Source organism: Cyclopterus lumpus, chromosome 19 (genome assembly GCF_009769545.1).
Source record: "Cyclopterus lumpus isolate fCycLum1 chromosome 19, fCycLum1.pri, whole genome shotgun sequence".
NCBI lineage: Eukaryota > Metazoa > Chordata > Actinopteri > Perciformes > Cyclopteridae > Cyclopterus > Cyclopterus lumpus.
In genome coordinates this window covers 5,730,118-5,754,908 of record NC_046984.1, presented here as the reverse complement: position 1 = coordinate 5,754,908, position 24,791 = coordinate 5,730,118, and the positions used below count along the sequence as shown (strand labels likewise).

General features: G+C 44.9%; 3 protein-coding genes across 11 annotated transcripts in view; 1 reads left to right on the top strand and 2 right to left on the bottom strand.

Annotated features, from left to right (window-relative positions):
* Positions 1-6,720, bottom strand: part of get4 (guided entry of tail-anchored proteins factor 4) — a 7,549-nt gene extending 829 nt beyond the window's left edge. Inside the window, exons 1-9 of one of the 5 annotated variants that reach the window (XM_034558386.1) lie at positions 6,474-6,698; positions 5,526-5,604; positions 5,181-5,262; positions 4,387-4,536; positions 3,820-3,958; positions 3,358-3,498; positions 2,943-3,018; positions 2,291-2,363; positions 1-1,514 (exon numbers count right to left, since the gene is read on the bottom strand). The exon at positions 1-1,514 is cut by the window's left edge and continues 829 nt beyond it. In XM_034558386.1, coding sequence (XP_034414277.1) covers positions 1,423-1,514; positions 2,291-2,363; positions 2,943-3,018; positions 3,358-3,498; positions 3,820-3,958; positions 4,387-4,536; positions 5,181-5,262; positions 5,526-5,604; positions 6,474-6,613 — 972 coding nt within the window. In that variant the 5' untranslated portion in view covers positions 6,614-6,698 and the 3' untranslated portion in view covers positions 1-1,422. The other 4 variants (XM_034558388.1, XM_034558389.1, XM_034558387.1 and 1 more) reach the window with 4 other exon arrangements.
* A 2,592-nt stretch (positions 6,721-9,312) lies between these two features.
* Positions 9,313-17,931, bottom strand: vps35l (VPS35 endosomal protein sorting factor like). Of its 2 annotated transcripts, none has more exons than XM_034558502.1 (30): positions 17,713-17,931; positions 17,178-17,277; positions 16,810-16,992; positions 16,511-16,630; positions 16,395-16,419; positions 15,986-16,065; positions 15,613-15,741; positions 15,383-15,467; positions 15,240-15,296; positions 15,023-15,119; positions 14,862-14,909; positions 14,511-14,604; positions 14,194-14,394; positions 13,991-14,037; positions 13,398-13,509; positions 13,144-13,260; positions 12,995-13,048; positions 12,831-12,911; positions 12,678-12,740; positions 12,472-12,557; positions 12,262-12,342; positions 11,946-12,009; positions 11,420-11,518; positions 11,257-11,334; positions 10,991-11,105; positions 10,615-10,754; positions 10,299-10,464; positions 10,030-10,148; positions 9,778-9,927; positions 9,313-9,616 (listed from the first exon to the last, which is right to left on the bottom strand). In XM_034558502.1, the coding sequence occupies exons 1-30, from the start codon at positions 17,727-17,729 to the stop codon at positions 9,518-9,520; spliced, it is 2,907 nt and encodes a 968-aa protein (XP_034414393.1). In that variant the 5' UTR covers positions 17,730-17,931; the 3' UTR covers positions 9,313-9,517. The 2 variants fall into 2 exon arrangements, with proteins under 2 accessions (XP_034414393.1, XP_034414392.1); XM_034558501.1 differs by lacking the exon at positions 17,713-17,931 and adding an exon at positions 17,381-17,441.
* A 269-nt stretch (positions 17,932-18,200) lies between these two features.
* On the top strand, positions 18,201-24,734 carry zdhhc16b (zinc finger DHHC-type palmitoyltransferase 16b). Of its 4 annotated transcripts, none has more exons than XM_034558497.1 (11): positions 18,236-18,315; positions 19,832-19,926; positions 20,934-21,240; positions 21,337-21,531; positions 21,759-21,847; positions 21,934-21,962; positions 22,063-22,196; positions 22,639-22,724; positions 22,815-22,938; positions 23,044-23,114; positions 23,448-24,734. In XM_034558497.1, the coding sequence occupies exons 3-11, from the start codon at positions 20,959-20,961 to the stop codon at positions 23,548-23,550; spliced, it is 1,113 nt and encodes a 370-aa protein (XP_034414388.1). In that variant the 5' UTR covers positions 18,236-18,315; positions 19,832-19,926; positions 20,934-20,958; the 3' UTR covers positions 23,551-24,734. The 4 variants fall into 4 exon arrangements, with proteins under 4 accessions (XP_034414385.1, XP_034414386.1, XP_034414388.1 ...); XM_034558496.1 differs by having other exon boundaries at positions 20,930-21,240; XM_034558494.1 differs by lacking the exon at positions 19,832-19,926 and having other exon boundaries at positions 18,201-18,315; positions 20,930-21,240.
* The last annotated feature ends 57 nt before the right edge of the window (positions 24,735-24,791 follow it).

The window sequence follows — 24,791 nt, the reverse complement described above, 5'->3', positions numbered from 1 at the left end:
TTAGTATTGGCCACTTTGGTGTTACACACAGAAGCAAATAAAGATTACTCTAAATTGGACCGCCAATGACATATCCTAGTATTAAGTTTACATTTGACTTCACAGGTTGGATGTGACCCCCCCCCCCCTTTAAGATCATCTGGAGCACAGGTAGCCTTAAAGTGAAACTGACAAGACCTGGACTGAGTTTCACTACGAGGACAAAAAGATGCCGAAGTTTGAAATATGAGAGACAAGAAAGCGGTCAAGAGGAACAAGCAGAGTGAGAGTGTTCTGGGTTGAGAAAGTTAACACTGATGAACAGCAGCTATCGTTTAAGAAGTCACACTTCTGATTGTGCACTGGCTGAACTGATGTCTGATCCAATTGAACAGAAAAACGGAATAAGACTAAATCAGAAACGATCATGTGACCAACTGGTTTAGATATTAGCATTTTGTAACACAAGCCAAATTCACTCCAACAGAGGGTCGTTTGCATTGTCAAAGATCACTTCGCGGACTCCTCTTTGGGATGCAAACAGTAGCAGTTCAGCAAGTGCACAGTCATAAATGGGACGTCTATAATATGTCATTATACAGACAGCTCTGTTTGCAGTAATTCACTCAAATAGTGATGACAGCCACAACTATGAACTGTGGAGGAGACGCTGAGAAGAGTGGGTTTGTTTGGTTGACATTCAAGGTGCAATATGAGCTCTGATAATGACTTGCAGAGCTTTGTTGTCTTTTTGTCCATATTGCTAAAAAAGGACAAAGAGATGAGAAACTGAAAGACGCCGTCGACGACAAGTACAATTTAATTTACTACTGAAAGAAGAGACTTTTTAACAAGAAAGTTGCTGAAAAATGCAGCAACACCGTAGCTCCGAGTGGCTGTCTGGCAAACAAAACAGTTGAATACTTGTAGCAAGTTGACTAAACCCTCTTATAATGATGTCGTCGTCATCATCATCATCATCATCATCATCATCATCATTATTATGAAGAGGGGTTTCTGGTGATGCCATCCTCTCCACTGGGAGACTCCAACCTTCCCTTCTCTTTGGAGCAAGTTGTCACAGGGAGAGGGCAGTTTGTTATTTCTCGTTTAAAAATCATACACCCTAAACCGAGAGCAAGAGTCCCACACTAACAAAAGTAATGATTCAAATAAAATAATAATAATAACTCGACGGGAAGAGTTTGCAGTTTGGCGCAGTCAGTCCCGGCACTGCTGAGGGGGGTGTTTTGGCAGCCTGATACTTGCTCTGATTTTAAGACTGGGAAGGGTATTATTTTTGGAAACAGCACGCCTCTGAAAACATGGACCAGCGCCATCGCCCAACCCTTGTTGTGGAAATAAAGCAGAGAGGCGTGTCTTCCGCATTTTTTGTTTTGTTTTTGCGTGTGTTCGTTTTGTTCTCCACGTCCTGGGGCGGGCTCAGTCCAACTCGATGGGGCTGCTGTCCTCCTGGGCTTCTTCGCCTGTGTCATCCTCCTCGCCCGAACCCATCAGGCTGTTCAGCAGGTTTCCTGCAGGATGCAACACGGTGAGCATCATTCTGTGCATACAAGGATATGACACTGTACAACATTACGCCGTGCGGAGATCTTTTTCAAAAAGGTGTTTAAATATTAGATGTAGCATTTGAAAAGGAAGGGTTACACATTTTGAGAAATACACACATTGAGTTTCTTGCAGAGTGTGAGATGAGAAGACTGATAGCAGTCTCATGTCGGTAGCGACAAATGTATAGCATGAGCCAGCAGCAAGTTAGCTTAGTTTAGCCTAAAGACTGGAAACTACGGTTCCCCCTAGTTCCCCCAGGCCAGTCCAGCTAGACTGGCTCTGTTCTAAAAAGGTAACCAAATCTGCCGGCTGGCACCTCTAATGCTCACTACACCTACAGTCCAAACTCACATCTCCGCTCGACAACAGGACTAAAGGAAGTCGCTGCATGCAGAGAATATTTAGCTCCATATTTTCTGTACAGACATGAGGGGTATCTTCCATCTAACGTTTAGCAAGAAAGCAAATGAGCATTTTTCCCAAAATGTCAAACTAATTATTTAATGTCTATTATAAACCATCATATGTCAATATACATTTGTCTAAACAAATTGCATGCAGCACACTCGATCTGTAAAACCTGAGGGTTTAAAAATGTGATTAAACAGCGATGAGATCATACAGGGAGCAACACTTTAAATTTAAATTAATCTTACAGATGATCAGTAATGCATGTGGAAATAATGCGCTCAAATTTCTGCTCAATCTGCTCTAATGTACAAAGTCTTGGTTCACTCACCTAGCAGTCCACCGTATGATGGGGACTGTTTAGGTGGAACACCAAAGAAAAGCTGTCCTATTCTGTCGAGATACTGAGGAGCCAGGAAGTTGTCCAAAGGAGGAGGTAGAGGAAGACATAGTTGTGAATAAGACAGGGACGCAACATGTACAAATGTCTTCGGCTGTAGTTTTGTAACCTATCTAGTCTACGGTAACGGGAGGAACATACGCCGTTTGTTAAAGGCCACAGAAAATAAACAAGAAAATCGCAACACAAATACACGGTTACGGATAAATCAGCAAAACTGACAATATTAAAAGGGAACAGCCTCGACGGGTATCAACAACAAACAAAAACAATCCTGCCTACTTACATTTACAGCTATGTAGCTGGGAAACACCCAGAGGAACATATAGGCAAAACATGCCCATCTATATCAGTTAAATAAATAACAATATGCAGTTCCAGAAATAAAAACACACAAAAAGGAAAATGCAACACACTGAACAACTACTGAAATATTCCACCACAACACATAGAACACATTATTATTCAGTCACCATACACATGGTGAATTGCAGCTGCAGTCCCATTACTAAAGTTTATTAAATACGTAAATAATGGCAGTAAATATCCGACCATCAAGTTGTTTGGTTTTTTTAACACTCACCTCATTATACATGGGGTCCCTCTTCAGGGAAGGCTGATATTGCTCGCATAACACTGTGAAAACTGTTAATTTACCCCTAAAGAAACAGAGAGAATGAGGGTTTTTAATACTGTACATTAGCAAACAAACCATGTACTGTTGTAGAGTACTAGAAGAACAAGCTCTGCAGTAACTCAGACAATGTCATATATTTTAGCCTCACTACATGAAGTCTATAGTTGGCTTTGTTTCCATTTGTGGTACACAATTTGTCAATCAAATGCGATTACTGCTGCAGTAGGAAGTCAGCCCATATGCTAGCTGAGGTGTCTGTACAGTTTTACAACAGAAGACATTATCATATGACATTGAGCTCATAATATATAATCAATATATATATAGGTTCCTGTGTGTTAACACAATAAATCAAACTTACCCATCCACTGCCAGCAGCAGAAACCAGATAAAGTTTAGTAGAGGCTGGACGAAGGGAGGGCCCTTCTCTATGGACGGGTGTTTCTCTGTGTACGTGCTGAACACTACAGAAGCGCCATTTTTGTTCTTTAAGCAGAGGAACCTGTAGAGTGGAGGATCAGAAAAGAAAAAAGGACAGAAATATAAAAAGGGACGGCAGATAAAGACAAAAGGAGAAGATGGGAAAGAAAATGTGACAAAACGTGTGAGGATGAAGGAAAAGAGAAAGACAATGAATACAACACAACACACTGGAGGAGGATACATCAATACCACTCTCTTCACTGCACATACAGATTCTGAATAGTACACCAACAAAAAGCTCAGATTACATTTGCCAAGTTGAATCTGAATCTAACATTGAAGGTGATTTCAACTTTTACATTGTTACGACATCAAAAACAAATATTGGTGTTTGACTTACTGTAGGACGGCCTGCGCCACAAACATGTCGACCTCGCTGCGGAAGCCTTGTGACGCTGAATACTCCACCAGCATCTCAGCACAGCCTTCACCGTCAGAAGAATGCAGGAAGTGGTAACGAGACTCACTGTAGTTTTGCTCTGAAGACACAAATGTTCCTTGTATTCAATCATTTAATGGTTAAGATATTAACATCCACGCAAGAATAAGGCAGCTTGCCCATTGGGAGCAATATTATGGGCAACATGCATCCATGGCACCGAATATGCCATACGGACAGAAGACTCGTCTGGCCGGTGCACTAACGCCTCTGTTTGCGCTAAGCGTCTCCTCTCTTTTTACCTCCGTGCATGCAAGAGTGTAGACGTACCTCAAAGTCACATTTGGGGACCCTCTCCCCCTTAAGGGGCAGTGTGTCGAGGCTCCAGGCATTACGCACTGCCACTTTGGCAGCCCTGGCTTCAAGACAGTATGTAATGCCGCCTGCTGATTCCACATGGCCCTTTCGGCCTGAGTGTGCTGTGTTATTATCCTCTACATTTAATGAACTAATTAAGTCATTAATTACCTTTCCACAAGGTGACAGCTAGCATCTGGTGTAGTTTTGGGTGACCCAACTTGCCAGACCCTCCTGTGGACCATTTCAATGCTCTGGACACAAATGCAACTCTCTCTGGAGAGTTTTGGTCCATCCGGCTGAACAGCTTAGCCAGGCTTTCTGCAACAATCACATACAACCCCAACAGCATGAGAGAATGTTATTTCATTGCCCCTCCTTGTAAAAGGTGGTCTTCTCCGAATGTTTTAATGCTGCAGTATTTATAAAATATCACATCACAGACTAGAGATGTCCCAAACCAATCAAGAATATTATTAACAGTGTCAACACCAATCAATAGTGGAACTGTATGGCAATATAAGGAAAGCCCAATCCATCACTAACTGCAATCTGGGTATGTCAGCTGTTCAAAAATGCCTCATTGTATGAAGAGACAGTTACTATTGATCAGGACATACTGTAAATAATGTATATTGTTTAATGTCAGATTATCTTGATACATTTCAACATTGACCATTGCTAAGCAATGTTCACTCCCAAAATAAGCTGAATATTGCATCTTTCAGATACAGTATATATGGTTAACAATAACGCAGTAGCAATAGAAGGGAACATTTATCAACACCGCTGACATAGACATGACCTTTTCACACAATAAGAGGACAACAGTTATAAAAACACAAAATATGCAGAAACTATCCAATCTTTAAAAAAACTAAAAAAACTTTACAAAAATATAAGTTTAGCACAAGTACTCTATTAGGGGAATCAGTCTCTTTTAAAGGCTCAATGCTCCCACTCACCTAATATTTCATCTTCAACTTTTGTCTCAGATTTCTCCAACACCTCCAGTACCAGCATGGACAGGTCTGCTGCACTGTTTTGCTGGAGATGAAAACACAATTAAGTGTATCTTTAATTCCATATTTTCAAAAGAATTGGATATTTTTGCTAAAGCAATTGGGGGATTGGAGAATAAGCGTAATCAATCAACAATTATGAATTCATTAAAACATCACATAATCAGTCCCCTATTTGGGGTGTTTACATAAACAATGTGCACACTTTACATTGAACCCTTCAAATAGAGACCTGCCACGGGACTTAGCAGGTCAGCTAATCGTGCAGAAATCTAGTGTAGCATGTACCTGGTTATAGCTGAAGAAGAGTAGAGCGCCATTGTACATCAGCTCCCTGGCCTCAGCATGTTTTGCCTGTGACATGTACCTGATGAAGGACAGGAGTGTTAGCGACATTACACGCGAGATAACGTCTGCTTATCACCCAAGACCCTCCCCTTGGACAGCAAGATATGATACATGCACGCTGGCTTTTCCTTGAGATCCAAAACAAGGTGTCAATGTGAATGTGAATTTGATATAACAACTTTCTTGAAGACCACAGTATAGCTGCAGCATTGTTTTCCTGTATGAAAGGATTTCAGGAGATAATATTGCAATTATAACTGTTAAGTCATGAAAATGACAATGGCGAAGAAGTAGAAGGCGAACTAACTCAAACTCTGATCCGGAGGAGGATTTAGAACTCATCATATTCTTCACTAAAACTACTAACTTAGTAAAATATATACATAAATATACCAAGCAGGAGGAAACATGTCTAACGTTACCCATCACAGTTCGGACTGCGGCGGTGCAGTGTGCGGCTAACTGGCTAGATGCTAACACAGCTGGACAGCTTCTACACACATTAACAATGCAGTTAACCGCTATATCATGGTAATTTAAGATTACATGCGAAGTATCTTTTCCGATAACGCATAAACACAAAAGCGTTGACTGTCTTGTACCAACTGGCCCGTTAACTCGGCTTCGGCCATCATTAGTTGTGCTGCTAAAACATGTCGCTAGCTAGCTAGCACTAGTTAGCGGTCCATTATAAGAGTTTAGATTGACAGCACAACTGTTCACACAAAATCACGGATCAAGATGAGTGGGCGGGTCCGAGGTGAGTTCAGCCAATCACAAACCGACAGGCACATAAGCAAGGTTGACAGTAGAAAGATCTGGAACAGACAGGCCCAAAAGCCAAATGACAGCAACAACTGCACCTATTAACACGAAACGAAGGCTTACCTAAAAAATAAAGTCCTGTACATCTGATGTGCTTCATAATAATCTCCCTTTTCTACACTAGCGCGCAGTTTTCCTTCAACCCTCTGTACGCCTCCACGGTTTCTGGCACTGGAGCACCTCAGAGACTCCTGCTCCGACATTGTTGCTCCGCAGCAGCGCTCGAGCCAAGTGTTTTCAGTGGGAAACCGGAAAGCTATAAACAAAACAGACCCTCCTCGCTCGCCGTAGCCGGCGTGTTGCGGTTATTTGATTGGGAGGAGTGGGAACCACACAAGTCATGGAGTTGGGGTTTTGAAAAATACAATTATAATGTTTTGGTTAGTAAAAACTCGTGGTCATGTGGCTTGATGAGTTTCGTCCTACGAGTCTCCCCCTCGAGCCAATCATTGTTCATTCCATATTATTCAATCTATGTAAAATATTGGTTAATCTGCGTGCTAGTTTATGTTCTAAAACAATCCCAAAAATGCGTTAATAAAAATATAGTACTTGCCCTGTAGGGAATTTCTTCTAATTAAATTCTTACATATATATATATATATATATATATATATATATATATATATATATATATATACATATACATATATATATATACACATATATATATATATATATATATATATATACACACACACATATATATATACATATATATATACACATATACATATATATACATACATATATATATATACACACACACATATATATATATGTATATATACACATATATATACATATACATATATACATATATATATACATATACATACACACACACACTATATATATATATATATATATATATATATATATATATATATATACATACATACATACAGTGAAAAGAGCACTTTGGGGAACTCCTAAACCCGGCCAACATGTCCCCCGGAGAGGGGGCAGCGCCGGAAGACTTTGGGGTGGTTTCACCCATATCCCTGGCAGAGGTCGTCAAGGTAGTCAAAAAGCTCCTTGGTGGCAAGGCGCCAGGGGTGGATGAGATCCGCCCTGAAATGCTGAAAGCGCTGGACATTGTTGGGCTGTCTTGGTTGACACGCCTTTTAAGTGTCGCATGGGGGTCGGGAACAGTGCCCATGGACTGGCAGACCGGGGTGGTGGTTCCCATCTTCAAGAAGGGGGACCGGAGAGTGTGCTCGAACTATCGTGGTATCACACTGCTCAGCCTCCCGGGAAAAGCTTATGCCAGGGTGCTGGAGAGGAGGCTCCGACCGCTTGTCGAACCTCAGATTCAAGACGAACAGTGCGGATTCCGTCCCGGTCGTGGAACAGTGGACCAGCTTTTTAGCCTTGCAAGATTACTGGAGGGGTCCTGGGAGTTTGCCCAACCAGTTTACATGTGCTTTGTAGACCTGGAGAAGGCTTTCGACCGGGTCCCTCAGGGGTTTTTGTGGGGGGTGCTGCGGGAGTATGGGGTGCCGGACCCGTTGGCACGGGCCATCCGGTCTCTGTACGCCTGCAGTAGGAGCTGTGTTTGTCTCCTCGGTAGTAAGTCAGACACGTTCCCGGTGGGTGTTGGCCTCCGCCAGGGCTGCCCTTTATCACCGGTCCTGTTCGTGACCTTCATGGACAGGATATCTAGGCGCAGCCAGGGGGTGGAGAGTATCCGGTTCGGGAGTCTCGGGATCGCCTCTCTGCTGTTCGCGGATGATGTGGTCCTGTTTGCCTCCTCGGACCGTGACCTCCAGCATTCACTGGGGCGTTTTGCAGCCGAGTGCGAAGCGGCAGGGATGAGAGTTAGCACCTCCAAATCTGAGGCCATGGTGCTCTGCCGGAAACCAGCGGATTGCTCCCTCCAGGTGGGGGCAAACTGCCTACCCCAAGCGAAGGAGTTCAAGTATCTCGGGGTCTTGTTCACGAGTGAGGGTAAGGTGGAGCGGGAGATAGACAGGCGGATCGGTGCGGCTGCAGCAGTAAAACAGGCGCTGTACCGGTCCGTCTTGGTGAAGAGGGAGCTGAGCCGGAAGGCAAAGCTCTCCATTTACTGGTCGGTCTACGTTCCAACCCTCACCTATGGTCACGAACTCTGGGTCGTGATCGAAAGAACGAGATCTCGGATACAAGCGGCCGAAATGAGCTTCCTCCGTAGGGTGGCCGGGCTCAGCCTTAGAGATAGGGTAAGGAGCTCGGACATCAGGGGGGAGCTTGGAGTCGAGTCGCTGCTCCTTCGTGTCGAAAGGAGTCAGCTGAGGCGGTTCGGGCATCTAGTCAGGATGCCTCCTGGACGCCTCCCATTAGAGGTTTTCCGGGCACGTCCAACTAGTAGGAGGCCCCGGGAAAGACCGAGGACACGCTGGAGGGATTATATCTCCTGGCTGGCCTTGGAACGCCTCGGGATCCCCCAGAATGAGCTGGAAAGTGTTGCGGGTGAGAGGGAGGCCTGGGTCGGCCTGCTGAACCTGCTGCCACCGCGACCCGACCCCGGATAAGCGGGTGATAATGGATGGATGGATGGATATATACATACATATATATATACACACATATAATATATATATATATACACACATATATATATATACGCACACACACACACATATATATATATATATATATATATATATATATATATATACACACTATATATATATATATGTGTGTATATACATATGTATGTATGTATATATATATATATATATATATACACACACACATACATACATATATGTATGTGTATATATATATATATGTATGTATGTGTATATTGTATATATACATATATATATATATATAAAAACAGTGTGCAAGTAGTTATTTTTAGGCTTGATGGCATAAACAAAGAATTGAGGCACAAGAACAACTTTCTGTAACTTCTGTCTACAATTGTTGTAATTAGGTTTATTTGTAATGGTCAAAACCAAATTGTAATAATTTAGAGCTGAATGCAAATCAAATTGTATTCCCGAAGTGTCCTCACGCAAAATACATTACGGCATGGATTCTTCTTCCGTGTGCTTCTGGTTCTCTTTTATTTACACAAACATGGCACACAAACATTATACAGAGGTTGTTGAGGCTGGCGTTCAGGTGCGGGACTGAAGGGCCAGCCTCTGGACTGTATCCGACAGGTGGGTCATGTCGGCCTGCTGAGCCTGGTGTTTCATGCACTCAAGGGTTCGAACCTGCAGCAGAGAGAGGAGACAGGCTGCATTCCCACGGAGCACATTCACTGAAATGAATGAGACTGTATTCTGGACCACGTGCAGAAAACATCTAAGCAGTTCTGGCTGCAGCGGCTTAAGAAAATCTGTTAAACGTGTGAGAGGTGTGGGTGTGAACTCACTGAGACTCGCGTTTCACAGTGTCCGTATTTGTGGCTGAGGTTCCACAGGTTGACGGCCAGCTGGCTCAGCTTGTTGTTCCTCAGGTCACCATGAGCCAGCAGGACACCGAACAGGGAGAAGGCCAGAGCTCCTTGACGCCGTGTGCTTTGCTGCAAGAGGGCAAGACGAAGGTGGTGTTTTCGTTATTAGATAGAAATCAAACTTCTGATAAAAAGAAAGTGCAGCATGAGAAAAAGACGCTGCTGCCTCACCTCGTCCCGACCGAGGGCCTTCAGATGGTCCAGGATCTGTCCGATCAGAGTCTCAGACAGCTTGTTGATCTCCGATAGAAACTTGGGGTCTCCTCCATAAAGTGTCTCATTGGAGTCCACTGGGACAAGTAAAGACGAAAAAATAATAATCTCTCTATAAACCACTGCAACATGCGAAAAGACGAACAGTCGAGCCTTTTGTCATAAAGCGGAACAGTGACAGTGTTGCTGGATCGGAGATATTCTTATGACGCTGTGTGTGGATGTACCTTTAGGGATGGAGTAGAGGTAGGTTTCTTGGCTCATGGCAGCCAGCAAGGGCAGAGCGCTGATGTAGACCCGCACCTTGGCGTCGCTGTTGTCCTCCCAGGTGTAATCCTGGACCATGTTGAGCAAACCGCGGACTAGGTAGAGCACGCCATGCTCTGGATGGTCCTGGACACAGTGTTAAGGAGATTCGCCTGTTGGTTTTGTACTTCATCTCCTTCGATTCACACCCACATCAAAACTCCTAACTGAGCTGTTTGTGTCTGCTACAGATGATTTTCGTCATATTTCCCAAGAATGAGGAAAGGATTGTGTTACCGGGACAACCAGCAGCGTAGCCAGGAAGTTGTTGATGAAGTCCATCAGGAAGCTCTCTGAAGAGCGAAGTTTCCCCTCGACGCTGATGGAGCGAGGAACCTCCGGAAGAAGACTGACTGCTGCCTTTAGGAAAGCATCCGCTGGAGGTGCGTTAGGAAGGATGGAGAGAGAGAAAAGAGAGGGACGAGGGAAGGGAGAAACAATGATGACAGGAGGGAACAATAAAAGGAGATAGAAAGGAAAGAAGGAAACAAAAAGGGAAGAGAGTAAAGGATTGGAGATGACAGAAAAAGAACGTGAAGAATTGCTGAAAATGAATGAACCATTGCTTAAAATTGACACCTTGTGTAGAATTTGAAAGGAAGCCGCTGCTCACCCTGGGAGAGACACTGATTTGCCAACGCAACCTGACCAGACAGCAAATAAAGGCTGAGACGGCTGAAGATGCTGCTGAGAGACGGGATGGTGATGAAACTGTAGGCAGCGCACGCCTGGAGGAGAGGGGAACGATAACAGTCCTCGAGTCAAAGCATCCGACATCCGAAGCCAACGCTGGGCTCAATGTTACTCAGGCACTGGTTCTCATCCCGTGGGAACGTACGGTGGCCTGCAGTGATCAGATGCTTGCGCTCGTCTACTCACCCTGACGAAGGCCGCCGTTTTGCGGGAGTGATTCCCTCTCATCACCCTGCTGGTCTCCATCGCCAGCTGGTTCACCGTCTGGAAGCGACAGGGCGAACACTGAGGATGCTGCACGCGTGTGCATGAATATCGCAGCGGCAAATTTATACTGATTTATACTGACGTGAATCAGCTGCACCAGCACTGACTCCAGGTTACAGAAGGTGGCTCTGGCCTCCACACAGAAACTCAACTGCTGTTCGAAGTCTCGTCCAAAAGACACCTGAACACAATGACGGACACACAGACGGAAGAGGTGATGCGAGATTTACTGAATGATAGGGAAGTCATGAATTTACTTGTTTTTCAAACATGTAAAAAAAGAGAAAAAAAAAGACATATTTATTTGTATAGTTTTATTCTTTTGTGCCATTTAGGCACAATTTATTAATTTAGGCCCATTTTCTTTTAGGGAGGGGGGCGTATTTTCACCTTTATTTGACTGCCGACAGTGTAGAGATGGGGGGGGAGAGAGAGGGTGACAGGTTTCTTCATTTCCATGAACATGAGCTTAATTTATTTGAGTCAGTACACTGTCCTGCGGCCAGAGATAATTCACAAGAGCTCCAAAAGTGTATTTATTCGCACCGGAAAATAGTCCCAAACAAATACTCTATTGCCACAAACCACAAAAGTCGGAGGAGTCTCACCATGCGGATGAAGCCGATGATCAGCAGAGCCAAAGATCTTTTCTCATCCTCGAGAGTGAGAGCGCTGCAATACAGAGACCAGAGAGGGGGTGAAGGCTGCCGCCAGGCGGATCAACAGGCGTCAGAGTAAATATCTGTCCATATTCACAATCTACATTAAAAGGACTGGATTAAGGACAAAACAAGGTGTTTAAAATCGCTGACAAAACATTATAATTGAAATAATGACCAAATACCAAATTCCTTGAGCTCCTTGAGGACAAAAACTACGGAGGTAATTCTAAATATATCACAAACACACACACAAATACCCTACTTGACAGAGTCGTGCATGGTCTTGCAGATGTGCAACATGGCGTTGAGGATGACCGGGTCTCTGCTGGGCTCTTCCTGGTGTCTGCAACAGATGAGACTAATTAGAAGTCCAACCTTTTCTTAAACCTTTATGAACACATTAGTCACCTTTTTCTTGTCACAAAGCAGAAACATCTCATTCTTCAAACTCTGTCTCTGAGGTGGCTCTTACCTGATGAAGATATCCATGATGGATCTGCACACCTCCACCCTCACACTGTCCTTCTGGAACATGTCTAAAAACGGCAGGAAACGCTCCTGAGGAACAGGACGATTGGGAGACATTGTGGAACTGTGGCACGATAAAAGGCGGCTTATTTCAGGCCTCCAGAATGCAAACTTTCCATTGTGCGTATCTCGAAGGTGGCGGTTGCTCACCATGGAGAAGAGGAGGGAGAAGTCGTGGAAGTAGGTGAGGATCTTCCTGATCACCGACTGCAGCTGGATGCAGAACAAAACAAAACAAGAGTCACCACAGAGCACACGGCAGGAGGAGGGAGACTTGTCCCGTTGAGCCAATGAGCTGCTGACCTGAGGATAAGCATCCTCAAACGCCCGGTCAGGGGTCATGTGTTTGATGACGTCAGCCAGAACGGTGTTCACCTCACGTTTCTGAGGAGCAAGAGACAAAAGTCCCGTGAACTTTAAGCAACAAAAAGTGGGACAACTCCTCCTCCCTCCGGTGCTTTACTCACGGAGAAGTGTCGGCAGGTGAACTCCACCCAGATCTCGGCACAGATGACGTAGTCCTAAATACAACAAACAATCCCACACACAGTCACAACCTGAATGTGTTCATGCGGGTACACACAGACACAAACACACCTGGTCATTCCTACAGTACCTGGGGACTGCAGACTTTGGTGATGACCTTCCAGGCTTCGTTGAGGATCGTCAGCCTTTCAGATTCTGGGGGGTCGGCACAGGCCAGACTGCGACCCAGAGCTCCGAACAACAGATGCTGGAGAGAGGACGACAATCGAGACAATGCTTACACCTCATTGGTATAACTAGAGTTTCATGAACTCCAAAGTTTGCTGTAATATTTCTTCACATATTCACGGGACCACCGTATTACGAATGTTTATGCCCTCTGACCTTTGGGAAGCCGGCCTCGTCACAGTCCTTGATCATACCGATGAAGTCGGTGGCTCTGGCCGCGACAAACTCTGGCCTGAACGCCCTCATGACTGAATTCAGCAGCAAAGCACTATGGGGGAAAACAGGAACACGTTGTATTCTTTGTGGTAAAAGGAACATTTTATTTCTCCCAAACCAGAAACTGTTGAAACTCTGTAAAGCTTCTGGCGAGTACATCGTTGTTTTCTTCATTGGCAGTGTTTGGATCTCTTAATTTAACTGGACTTTTATAAACTGGTTCCCAATTGTTTTGAAGCAACGTGCGTGTGTCCACCGGTTACAACCAAAACGTGTCCTTACGTAGACATAAAATCATTCTGGAATAATAATAAAGCAACCACGATGTAATGCTGTTGATCATCGTACCATATGACTAATCTGAAAAAAAAAAAAAAATATATATATATATATATCTTCAAGATCTGATTCAGTTTGATGAAGACGTATACTTCCTGTACAGAACTACGCTACCTTTCACCGAACAGAAAAAGAAAGGAAAAAGCCTCCAAATTAAATCCACCTCATTATTAGTGTCTTTAAAAAGCACTCACTTGTTCCCCAGCTTCTTGCATCTCTCCGTCATCTCCGTTAGCAGAGGCTGACACGGAAACACAAACAGCATTAAAAACACGCATATCCATCTACGTATATAAAAGGGTTTTGACTGAGCTCGACCTTTTTCCATTGAAAATGCCGTTATGTGATATCTTTTGGTTAGAAACAAATGAAGCTAAAACTGTGTGTGACCGCGTGCCTCTGGAGCTCTGTAGGCGATGCACTGCAAGATCCAGTTGACGGCGGGTGAATAAAGTGTCAGGTACTCGGGCACCTCCACCCTCTGCAGGACCAGCTGGTTCTGGACGCTGTCACTGCTGACCTGCCGGAAGGTGCCCAGCAGGTCGAAGAAGTTGCGGTTCAGGCTGTCCTTCAGGTGGGGGGCAACTTCCATGCCCACCTGGAGGGAGAGAGCACTGTTATCTCTGGCCCTAGACTGCCGGTAGGCGTGTGGGGGATGACGGATAAGAAATGGCTCAGAATCGGGGAGAGAAAAAGCGTCGGAGCATGTCTCACCCTGCAGAGGTAAGCTCTGGCGTACGCCGCCACCAGGGGGTCTCCGATCCCTCTGATCATGGCTGTCAACCGAGGGAGCGTCTCCGGAATACCGCTGTGAGGGGCGGAGGGACAGGAGGGACTATTTTGTTGTTCCGTTGCAGCAAACCAAATCTTTCAAATAACGCCCACAACAAAGTAATTCTGATTGATATGATACAAATCTAATACTGCTGAACTGAGGAAGTGGAACAAGTCAAAAGGGCAGAATATCAAAAGAATACTGGAGCTAAACGCATTATGCGTCGACCTAAAAAGGGAAACTGGGATGCAACGACGGACTAACGAAGCCCACCAAGGAAACCAACCAACCATTTGTTCAGGAAGCGGTTGCACTTGAGAATGGCAGCCTCGACGTATCTGTTCACAGAGGTCAAAGAGTCACACTTCTACATGAGGCCAGGGGTGCGTCTTCGATGATCAGGGATGTCACAGGGACAAATGTAAGACTGCCGACGGTGGGAAAAGGATACAATCGGGGCAGGAGCTCCCTGATGGACGCGATCTTGAAGAACCAGTTGAGACACGTCTCCTTGGCCGTGTCGTTCACATCTTCGACTGTGAACGAGTCTGAGGAGGGAGGAAGCCAAGCGGGCCGAAACGGACATGAGCCAGACACAGATGATTCAAGGCAAAACAATCTAAATGCTCAAATTACATCTGACTGGATTCTTTGAGTCTTCTCCGTACCGGTCAGGGGTCGTGGGTCGGAACACATGGTCCAGATTCTGTCGTACACCAGCCGGCCTACAGACAAGTGAGACTACAGTCAGAAAAACGTTTTATTTTTCTTCTTTTCTTTTCACTAAGAGATACAAGGGTTCTTTGCCCACCGAAAGTGTCGAGGATATCAGTAATGAGGACAAACTTGCTGGGGTAGAACTGGATCACCGAGGTGTCGGACAGAAGCTTGGAGCACTTTGAAAACAGAACACAGATCAGTGTTTATGACAATAACTTATTTTGTCTGTATCCAGCGGTTCGAGAGGTGTTTAATGTGACTGAAGGAGCATAAAGGTTGTTCTCTCCATTCTTTTCTGTGTGTTTTCAACTGCTGTAATACCTGGATGACGATCTTCAGGGCTTTGACCTTCTGGTCCGAGGCCCAAGCCTCCTTCAAGGACTGGTTCAGTTCCTCAATGCGGTTGGCGTATTCCTGTTGGGAGAGGTTCAGCAGCTCTTTCTGGGAACCCTGAACATACACACACACACACACACGTCAGTCCAAAACCCATCGGTGCTCGAACATGGATTCTCTCTGTTTAACGAGAATGATGTTCACTTCAATGAAAATCTATCGTGTTGATGAATTTTGCAGCTTGTCTCAGCACCACCAGAGGCAGTCGAAGAGCAGTGGATGCATGCAAACACAAGCAACAGAGCATTCGGTGACAGGATTTTGACATTTGAAATGTGCAATTTAGACAAGAAGGCACCTCCTCCAGATCATCCAGTTCCTCCAGGCGAGTTCGCACTTTCTCAGAAACGGCGGAGGATCCTGGACTTGGAGCTTTTCCTACGGCGACAGCAGGACTGATGTGTTAGCTTTTGACCAAATTACATTACATTTCATGTCATTTAGCTGACGCTTTTATCCAAAGCGACTTACAATAAGTGCATTAAACCATGAGTCCAAACTCAGAACAACAAGAATCAAGCAAGTACAATTTCTTCAATAACGTTAAACTACAGAGTACTATCAGTAAGTGCCATTTAAGTGCTACTAAAGTGCTAAACTACAAAGTGCTATCGGTAAGGGACACAAATTAAAAACACACACAGACTCTGTGTTGCTCTATAAAAATGTGTTATGATCGTTATGCTAAATACAAATGCGGGTCTCACCTCGGTCCGAACCCATGAATAGATTCTGTGAAGACAAAGAAATTGGAATTACGTTTCTGTTTAAAGAACCAGAACAACTTGCTATTCTCTCGCTGTTACGGTGGAGGACGACTCACAATTGAGAGCTTCTCCGTGGTGGTGAACCTGGCCAGGATCTCTCCGCGTTTCGACGACCAGGTCTCAAAGTCTGGTCCAACTGCTTCTTCCTCCTTCTCCTTCCTCTTCCTCCCCAGGTCCTGGAAGCACAACATCTCTCCTTAAAAAAAACTGGTTTGGGTATGATCTTATTTCCACTTCTGGGTGTGGTAAATAGAGTTTGACGAATGTTAGTTTCTGAAGGTCAGGAACAATAAATGTGTATCGAAGCTGCCAAGAGTTGGTGTTTAAAACATTTTTTAAATACAGCGTTACAAACCCCAGTGGAGGCGCTGTGCGACATGGCAGGAGCCTCGATGACCGAGGCTGCTGCAAACATGGAGAGGGGGTCGGTCCCATCCAGCATGGAGCTGAGGGGGTCCGGGGCCACCGAGGAGGAAGACGAGGAAGACGAGGAGGTGCTGCCTTTACGAGCCCCGTGGCGGGTCTTTGTGTCAGTCACCTGGGTGGAGAGGAGCAAGGGAGGTCAGAGCGGTGAACGGGACATGAATCTCAACTGTAGATTTTAATTTCTGTGAAAACAACACAATAGATTGTGTTCAACTATGCAGACGCTGTGATGTTGTGACAGTGGCGTTTATGACCAGGCTGTACAGTTGAGTTACAAGAATAAAAATATATGTCTACCATGATGGGTTTGAGGGGATGGTAGTCTCCAAACTCAACCAGAGCAGCCTCAGGACGACATCTCTGCAGCTCGGTGTCATAGCTGCGTGCGCTGGATCGCCTTGGTAAACAACACACAGACAGATTCAGCCTTCAGATCACCAGGGAGCTCACACCGACAGTCTCACTGTGCACTCACTATAGAGAGCATGCTGTTTACTTACTGACAGCTGACGCTAACACTCCCTCGTGTCATAATGACACTTCACCACAGGCGTTTGCCAAAATGCAACCTAATCGTCGGCAAAGAGGACATTGGATGCAAGGCAAGAGCCATAATAATAATACCACTTGGTAATTCTGACTTCTGATTGGTCGTGTTATGTTGACAACCTGCTGCATAACAAGTTTGGCTTTTAATTTGGCAAGATAATTATGATTAAGATCACTAAACACACGTTTGCACGACACGAACCGTTCCTAAAAGCCGCCGGTAAAAACACACGATTTTAGAAAATGTACGTTGAGTTTTCTGAAATAGAAAAGAAAGTCTTACCACTGCACAGCAGCCATTTTTTTTTACAATCACATGACACCTCAGTACTTCCTGGTTATGCCAACTTTGGGGAATGCGCCGTTATTGGTTTCAAACGGGCGGTCTGTTGAATATCCACTGTTGTCATCGTCAGGACTTATACTGTGAATACATAACAGTAATATACTTTAATACAGCGTGGGTTGAGACACATTTTAATAAACCGTTCCAGCAAAATACGACTTCATTACCCAGGACACATTGCGCGATCTCGAGCGAGCTTGCCCAAAGAGTAGAAGACGAAGAGGTCCCACTTTGGAATTATTTCTTTTGGGGGCACTAAACCCTTTTGTGAGGAACTTTGCGTTGTACCACGTGCTATTTCAAATCAAATCAAATCAAGCGAACTGATTAAACCTTGGCGTAACAGGTAGTGGACCCTCCTCTGCTACATTTACTTTAACCATCTTGACCACTTGACACTGTTGAATGAAACGTTTGTTCAATAGACGATCTTCGTAAGCACCGCTTTTTGCTGTAGGCAACCGGTGCAGACGGACCATGGCTAACGGTGTAGCCCGGCCATGACCCGACCCTATAGCGACGGGCTCTTCACCTGACCAGGTACAGCAGGTCAATGTCAAGCGGAGTAGAGTCGGTGTGCGGTATTTATGAGCAAAGACTCGGGTCGAAGGGGGCGGGAGGCAGCCCGCAGTAACGACAGAGCAAACGGCGAGGCAGGACGTCTTGGGAGCTAATTGGATGAATGCTTATTTTTGCCGTTTGAGAGATTATCAGATTGTGAAACCGCAGAGTATTAATCATTCCGTCACCGTGAACTATCGTAATGTGGATTTGTCCAAAAATCTCAGTCTTCGATTGCATTGTTCAGGCTTTGTAGATATTCTCTGCTGGTCAAGAGCTACACTGACACTAGCATATCGGCTATACTGACCACAATACTCCATTAAGACATGTAGTATGTCTTAATGGAATGTAGTATGTATAGAATTACTATATTCTGGTTGTGGCTGTCGGTGCTTTCACACAGTGTCCAATCTAATCTACGGGGGTGGGCGATATCATAGCTGTCAAATTCATGCTAACATTGTGGAATTAAGTATTAATTTCATTCTGATAAATTAATATAGTTTCAAAGCTGCACCACTTGACTGTAATATGTCCTTTTAGACTGGGGAAACAAATTACTTAAAATAGTTCAATCATGACATTACGGTTTGAAGCAACCCTTTTTAAATTATTATCAACAAGACTGCATATTTGTTTTCTCTATTCAACAATTAATAATTGAGTCTACAAAATGTCAAACAGTATATAAAAAAACCCTTTTTTGCAGGAACAGGATGTTGTCTGCCATAATAGTCAGATTGTCACAATAGTGGCACATACATTTTCTTTAAAACAATATCCAGTTTAGATTTAGATTAATCAATCGATAATAAATGTAATATTTTTTTTTTAGCTTTGCACACTATCCTAATAACCATAACCCCAGACGTCTTTTCAACATATTGCTATGGATTGAGTAAGCCTATCTTTCACATACATGGCCACAGTTATTATAGAAACTAATTTGTTAAACTGTTAATTGATATAATATATATATATATATATATATATATATATATATATATATATGATGAGTTATTAATGCATGTCTACTGTATATATCTTAAGAATAGTGACGTATTGATTGCAAAAAACTTGAGTGTCTTAAAACTGCTTGAACAAGAGCAAAAAATCCAAAGTATTTATTTTATATGAAAAAGACAAGCATGTAGATCAGTTGATTTACGTATTTGCTTGAACATGTCGCTGGTCGAAAGAGAGAGAGAGAGAGAGAGAGAGAGAGAGAGAGAGAGAGAGAGAGAGAGAGAGAGAGAGAGAGAGAGAGAGAGAGAGAGAGAGAGAGAGAGAGAGAGAGAGAGAGAGAGAGAGAGAGAGAGAGAGAGAGAGAGAGAGAGAGAGAGAGAGAGAGAGAGAGAGAGAGAGAGAGAGAGAGAGAGAGAGAGAGAGAGAGAGAGAGAGAGAGAGAGAGAGAGAGAGAGAGAGAGAGAGAGAGAGAGAGAGAGAGACACACACACACACAGGCGGTGATTCTCCTTTCTTCTAAAACCAGATTTAGGGCAGCGGGTTGCCACGGAGACTGAGGTGCCCTGCTGGGTGTCACTGTGTATCCCATCGAAGGTCCCGTTTAGGCTGCACAACAAGCAGGTACATATTTTATATCTTCGGACAGTCGGTCAGACAAAACATCTAATACAGATGAGATTGAGATCGATAAGATCCATTAAAAGACTCTGAAAGTAAAAAAACAACAACAAAAAAACACATTGGTTAGTTGCCAGTTGCAGCCCTGAACATCATTTTGTATCCACGTTTTCCCTCTGGTGAAAATGGGCCTCCACATGTAGTAATTACTCACTTCAGAGAGTGTAAATTGGTGTTCAATCATGATTTATTAATGTTGCACGTAGGACCCTTAAATGACAATAGGAAAACAGCGACATTGCGTGCAACCTTGACAGATGGGACATAGAGGTGTCACATTTACATCCTTTACGCTAGATCACTTATTGCACTTTTTATTTATTTAGTTTTTTTCTTCGGTAACTATGGGATAGTCAAGTTGCAGCTGACAGCGAAGAAAGAGGGCAGGTTGTTGACAGGCCTTACTTTGGACCAAAGGTCCCCGATGAGCATCTCTCATTATTAATGCCATCCCATTCCGGAGAACCTGAACAAGGCTTATCTGTGTAACCAATACTCACTTTCATGGAATGATGCCCTGGAGGGATCGGGTAGCTACTTTATTTCCTACTTAAGAAATTCACCCCATCGCGTTCCCCTCTTATAGGGTTACCACTCTGCACGTTTCTAAGAGGTTTTTGTTTTTGGCCTGGACATCTGGATTTTGCTATGAATTATTAACAGGAGAAGTTAATTTCTAAGGGCCAGGTGGGCGTAGCTCAGTACCTGGTAACTCGTCCTTGTTTTCTTTGAAGGTCGTGTGTCACACAGAGGATGCCATCTCAGAACTTGCCCGGTGCTTTCTCGGAGAGTTAACTTTAATTCGCAACTCTTTGACTTCCCCCGAAGGAGGCGGCGGGGATGGCGGTGGAAAACTTCCGGCTCCGCTACGAAGAGCTGCTGTTTTACACGGCCTGCGTTTTCAACTGTTGGTCTGTGTTTCTGTGTGTCTGTGTGTGTCTGGAAGGCAGAGTGTGTAGGAGAGGAGGCGGTGGCATGCGTACGGGCAGCAGCAGCAGCAGCAGCTGGAGGTGGCAGCTCTCCCGGGCCATGAGACTGTCTCTGCGCTGGTTCCGGCGGTGCCGCCTGCAGAGAGGAGGCCGAGGCGGGGCGACCGAGCGGCGGATCGGCGGCCGGCTCTTGGAGCTGTGGAGCTACAGCCGGCTGCTGCTCACGTCGCTGCACTTCAACAGCCTCACCAACGCGGACACTCTGCTGGACTGCGCCTTCGAACCCGTCTACTGGATCGTGGACAATGTGACCCGCTGGTTCGGAGTGGTGAGCTGTTTTTTTTTGTCGGTGTCCTTGTTTGGCCCCCTCCCTTCCCCCACGAACCTCGCTCCTCACCCTCTTCTCTTTCTCTTCCTCTCTCAGGTGTTTGTCTGTCTCGTCACACTGCTGACCACCTCGGTTGTGGTCATCGTCTACCTGTTCGTCCTGCCCACGATTCTCAGCACCTACCCTTCGTACTGGGTCGCCTGGCACCTGAGCTGTGGCCACTGGCTTCTTACCATGGTGGTCTTCCATTACTACAAGGCCACCACCACCTCTCCGGGACACCCGCCCAAGGTACCCAGCTCCTGCCAGACCGGAAGACGATTTGCAGACGCGGTGTAGCAGGATTTACGCGTGACTTAAGAAGTGATGCTTATTGTATTATTGTGGAAGATATTATTGCATATGGCGTTAGCTTTGTTATTATGAGCATCACTTTTTTAATATGCAGTGCATTGAGCTCTAAGTACCTCAGTTTCAGTTGTGAGACAGTAATCCTCATGTGTGTGTTTTTATTTTAGGACAAAATTCATATTCCCTCAGTGTCCATCTGTAAGAAATGCATCACTCCAAAACCGCCCAGGACGCACCACTGCAGCATCTGCAACGCGTGAGATAATCAAATAATAATTCTCACGTACAGTTCTTCAGTTTATATAAAAAAAGAATCCCTCATGGTTCATTGTTTTATTACAGCTGTGTTTTGAAGATGGACCACCACTGTCGTATCCTTCCAACAAACAACATAACGCATAAAATGTTTCAAGCGTTTTGTTTGTATTGGATTCCCCATCTTTGTCCACGTTGACCTGAACATGTTTCCAGCCTGGTTGAACAACTGCGTGGGCCACTTCAACCAGCGCTACTTCTTCTCCTTTTGCCTCTACATGACGCTGGGCTGCTTCTACTGCAGCGTCAGCAGCAAAGCCCTGTTTCTGGAGGCCTACGGCGCGATAGAGGTGAGAAGCATCTCTCTATCTGTCCACCCCATAAACGCGACTCTGCTGCTCAGGGTCCCAGACGGTAAGGGCGGTGAAAGGGAGGAGGCGGACTCAGTTGGCAAATGATAAGCGAAATTGGAGACACCCAAAGGATCTTATCTTTCTGCTCTCACATTTGCCTCTGATCCAGGACGGTGATATCAAAAGGTGCTTACGCACCAGCTGGTGGACAAACAACTTTAGGCTTCGAATACCAATTGGTTTGAAAGTGTAGTAGCAGCCCCACCCCCGCCCTCCCCGATATCACTAACAGGATGTTAACGTACCCGCATTGGGAGCGGCCTCTTGATACTGAGCCGAAAGGACCTCAGAGAGCAGTGATCTGGCTTAGATCTGAAAGTGAAATAAGTCCACATTCGTCCCAAACAACGCAAGCGTGACTATTTCCTGTCCCCTTCAGAGATACTATCAGACCCCGCCTCCAACCGACATCTACATCGAGACCACGGCTCAGAAGAGTATCATCTTCCTCTGGGTGTTGACCAGGTAAGGAACACATGGCCACATACCGCTTCTATTTATATATACATATAAGCATCAGATAAGGCGCCATGTTGCAATACGTCCTCCCCGCAGCACGGTGACGGTAGCTCTCGGAGGACTCACCCTTTGGCACAGCATACTCATCAGCAGAGCAGAGACCAGCGTGGAGCGTCACATCAACCACAAAGAGACCAAAAGACTCCAGGAGAAGGGCAAGGTGCGGACACCCGTTGGGAGCGCATACAATCGTCCATTTTGAGACCCAAACGTACATGACAAAAGAATACAACGTTGAAAATGGCTTTCCTGTGCTCTCACGCAGGTGTTCAAAAATCCCTATCATCACGGTACAATGAACAACTGGAAGTTACTGCTGGGTGTGGAAGAAAGGAGGTGAGTTCCAAAACCCCTTTTCCTAAACTGTGAAGATGTTGTCGTTAAGAGTTTCTGCCACGGGCCGACTTGGCGACAGTCTCTGGTTACCGTGGTTACAGAAAGTAAATGCATCAGGACCATAAAGGTCAGTGCGATTTCCTGAAAACCTTTTGGGGATAATTGGATTTTGTTTATTGTGGGGTTGTATGAAGAACGTATCCATAGCAATGTAGCGCGTGGACGGGGCGAGAGCAAAGGGTGTTTTTAACAACTTACTCAAAATAAAGCCCTTGCTGTCAGACGACATTATCTGTTTCGAGCCATTACCTATTTGTTCTTCCGTTTCCCCAGACACTGGGTCACGCGGGTCCTCTTGCCCTCCAGCCATCTTCCCAACGAGGACGGCATCATGTGGGACTTTAGCTTCACCAGAACAGACCCCATGGCCATCTGATCCGTTCCTCTGTAAACAACGTAGAGGCATCGCGAGTCACAGCTCAGGACAAAGAAGAGAAGCTCCTGCTGCTACAACATAACAAGGAAAAGGAAGCTTTGCAGTTTCACAAGTAGACGCGGGTCTTTTGCACTGTTTAAAAAGTGGGAACCACCTGGAAATAAGCACTCGTGATTCATCTCGTCAGGGTCCGTCATCATTTCCCGGCCGTCGCTGGTCAACCGAAGGTCCAACCGTGGGCCTCGCCACCATCCAGCAACTGCAGCGCTAATTTAGATCCATAAATGGTGCTGCTGGCCAGCATAGTTGTAAAGACGACGGCGTTCTCCCACCCGTCCGTAATGACGCAACAAAGACTTTCAGTACACGTGAGATGGAAGACGGGAGGGATGCGGTAGCACGGGAAGCATCGGAGGGCTCCGGAGCCTGCGGTGACGGCACATTAAGGGTGCTGCGCGTTTCAGTTCTCAAACGTTCGCGCGGCACGCCGTCAACCAGAATGAATCGTAGCCGCCATCTCATTTCAATTGTTTCGTCAATTAATTAGTCTTTCAAATATGAGACGCAGGTCAAATGTGTGAGTGTTTCTGCTTTCCATTTGACTTCTCGGAGGCGGTCTCATTTGTTTACACTGTTTTAATGTGCCAGCATTAAAAAAAAGTGACGGTTCGGGTCGTGTGACCTTTTGTTAATGTGCTCACGGTTTATGGATGGCGACGTTCAAAAATCTAGCACCATTAATGAGTTGCTCCGGGACTTCATGCCAAGCTTTTACTTTCGGTTGTACATGTTGTCCATATTAACTGTGTTTGTGTGTCTTGGGCCGAGGGTACATCCAAAAGTGTTTCTTAATGTCGGGCAAGTCGCGATAAATGATTGAAAATGTGCTTTTTTAATTTGTCTTGCGATTTTAATAAGTCATGTTTTAAGGTTTACAACCGATAAAGAAATTGCTGTGCCTTGTTTGATCTTTAACATAAGTTAAAGTGAATCAGGCTGTGAAATGGAACACCAGATTTTTAATCCCCTTTCAGACTTTCGACCGCAACGCGTTTATCATGAACTTACTGATGGATGGGTTGGATCTGTAGTTGCCATAGAAACGTTACACCGTTATGTGTAACTAATGGGAGCTGAGCTCCAGTTCGATCTGTCTTTTTTAAATAAAAAAAACCTGTTTGTTATTTCTTGTTTGAAGTTTTTCAGCTGATGAAATTTAAACAATAAGAAATGACATTAAA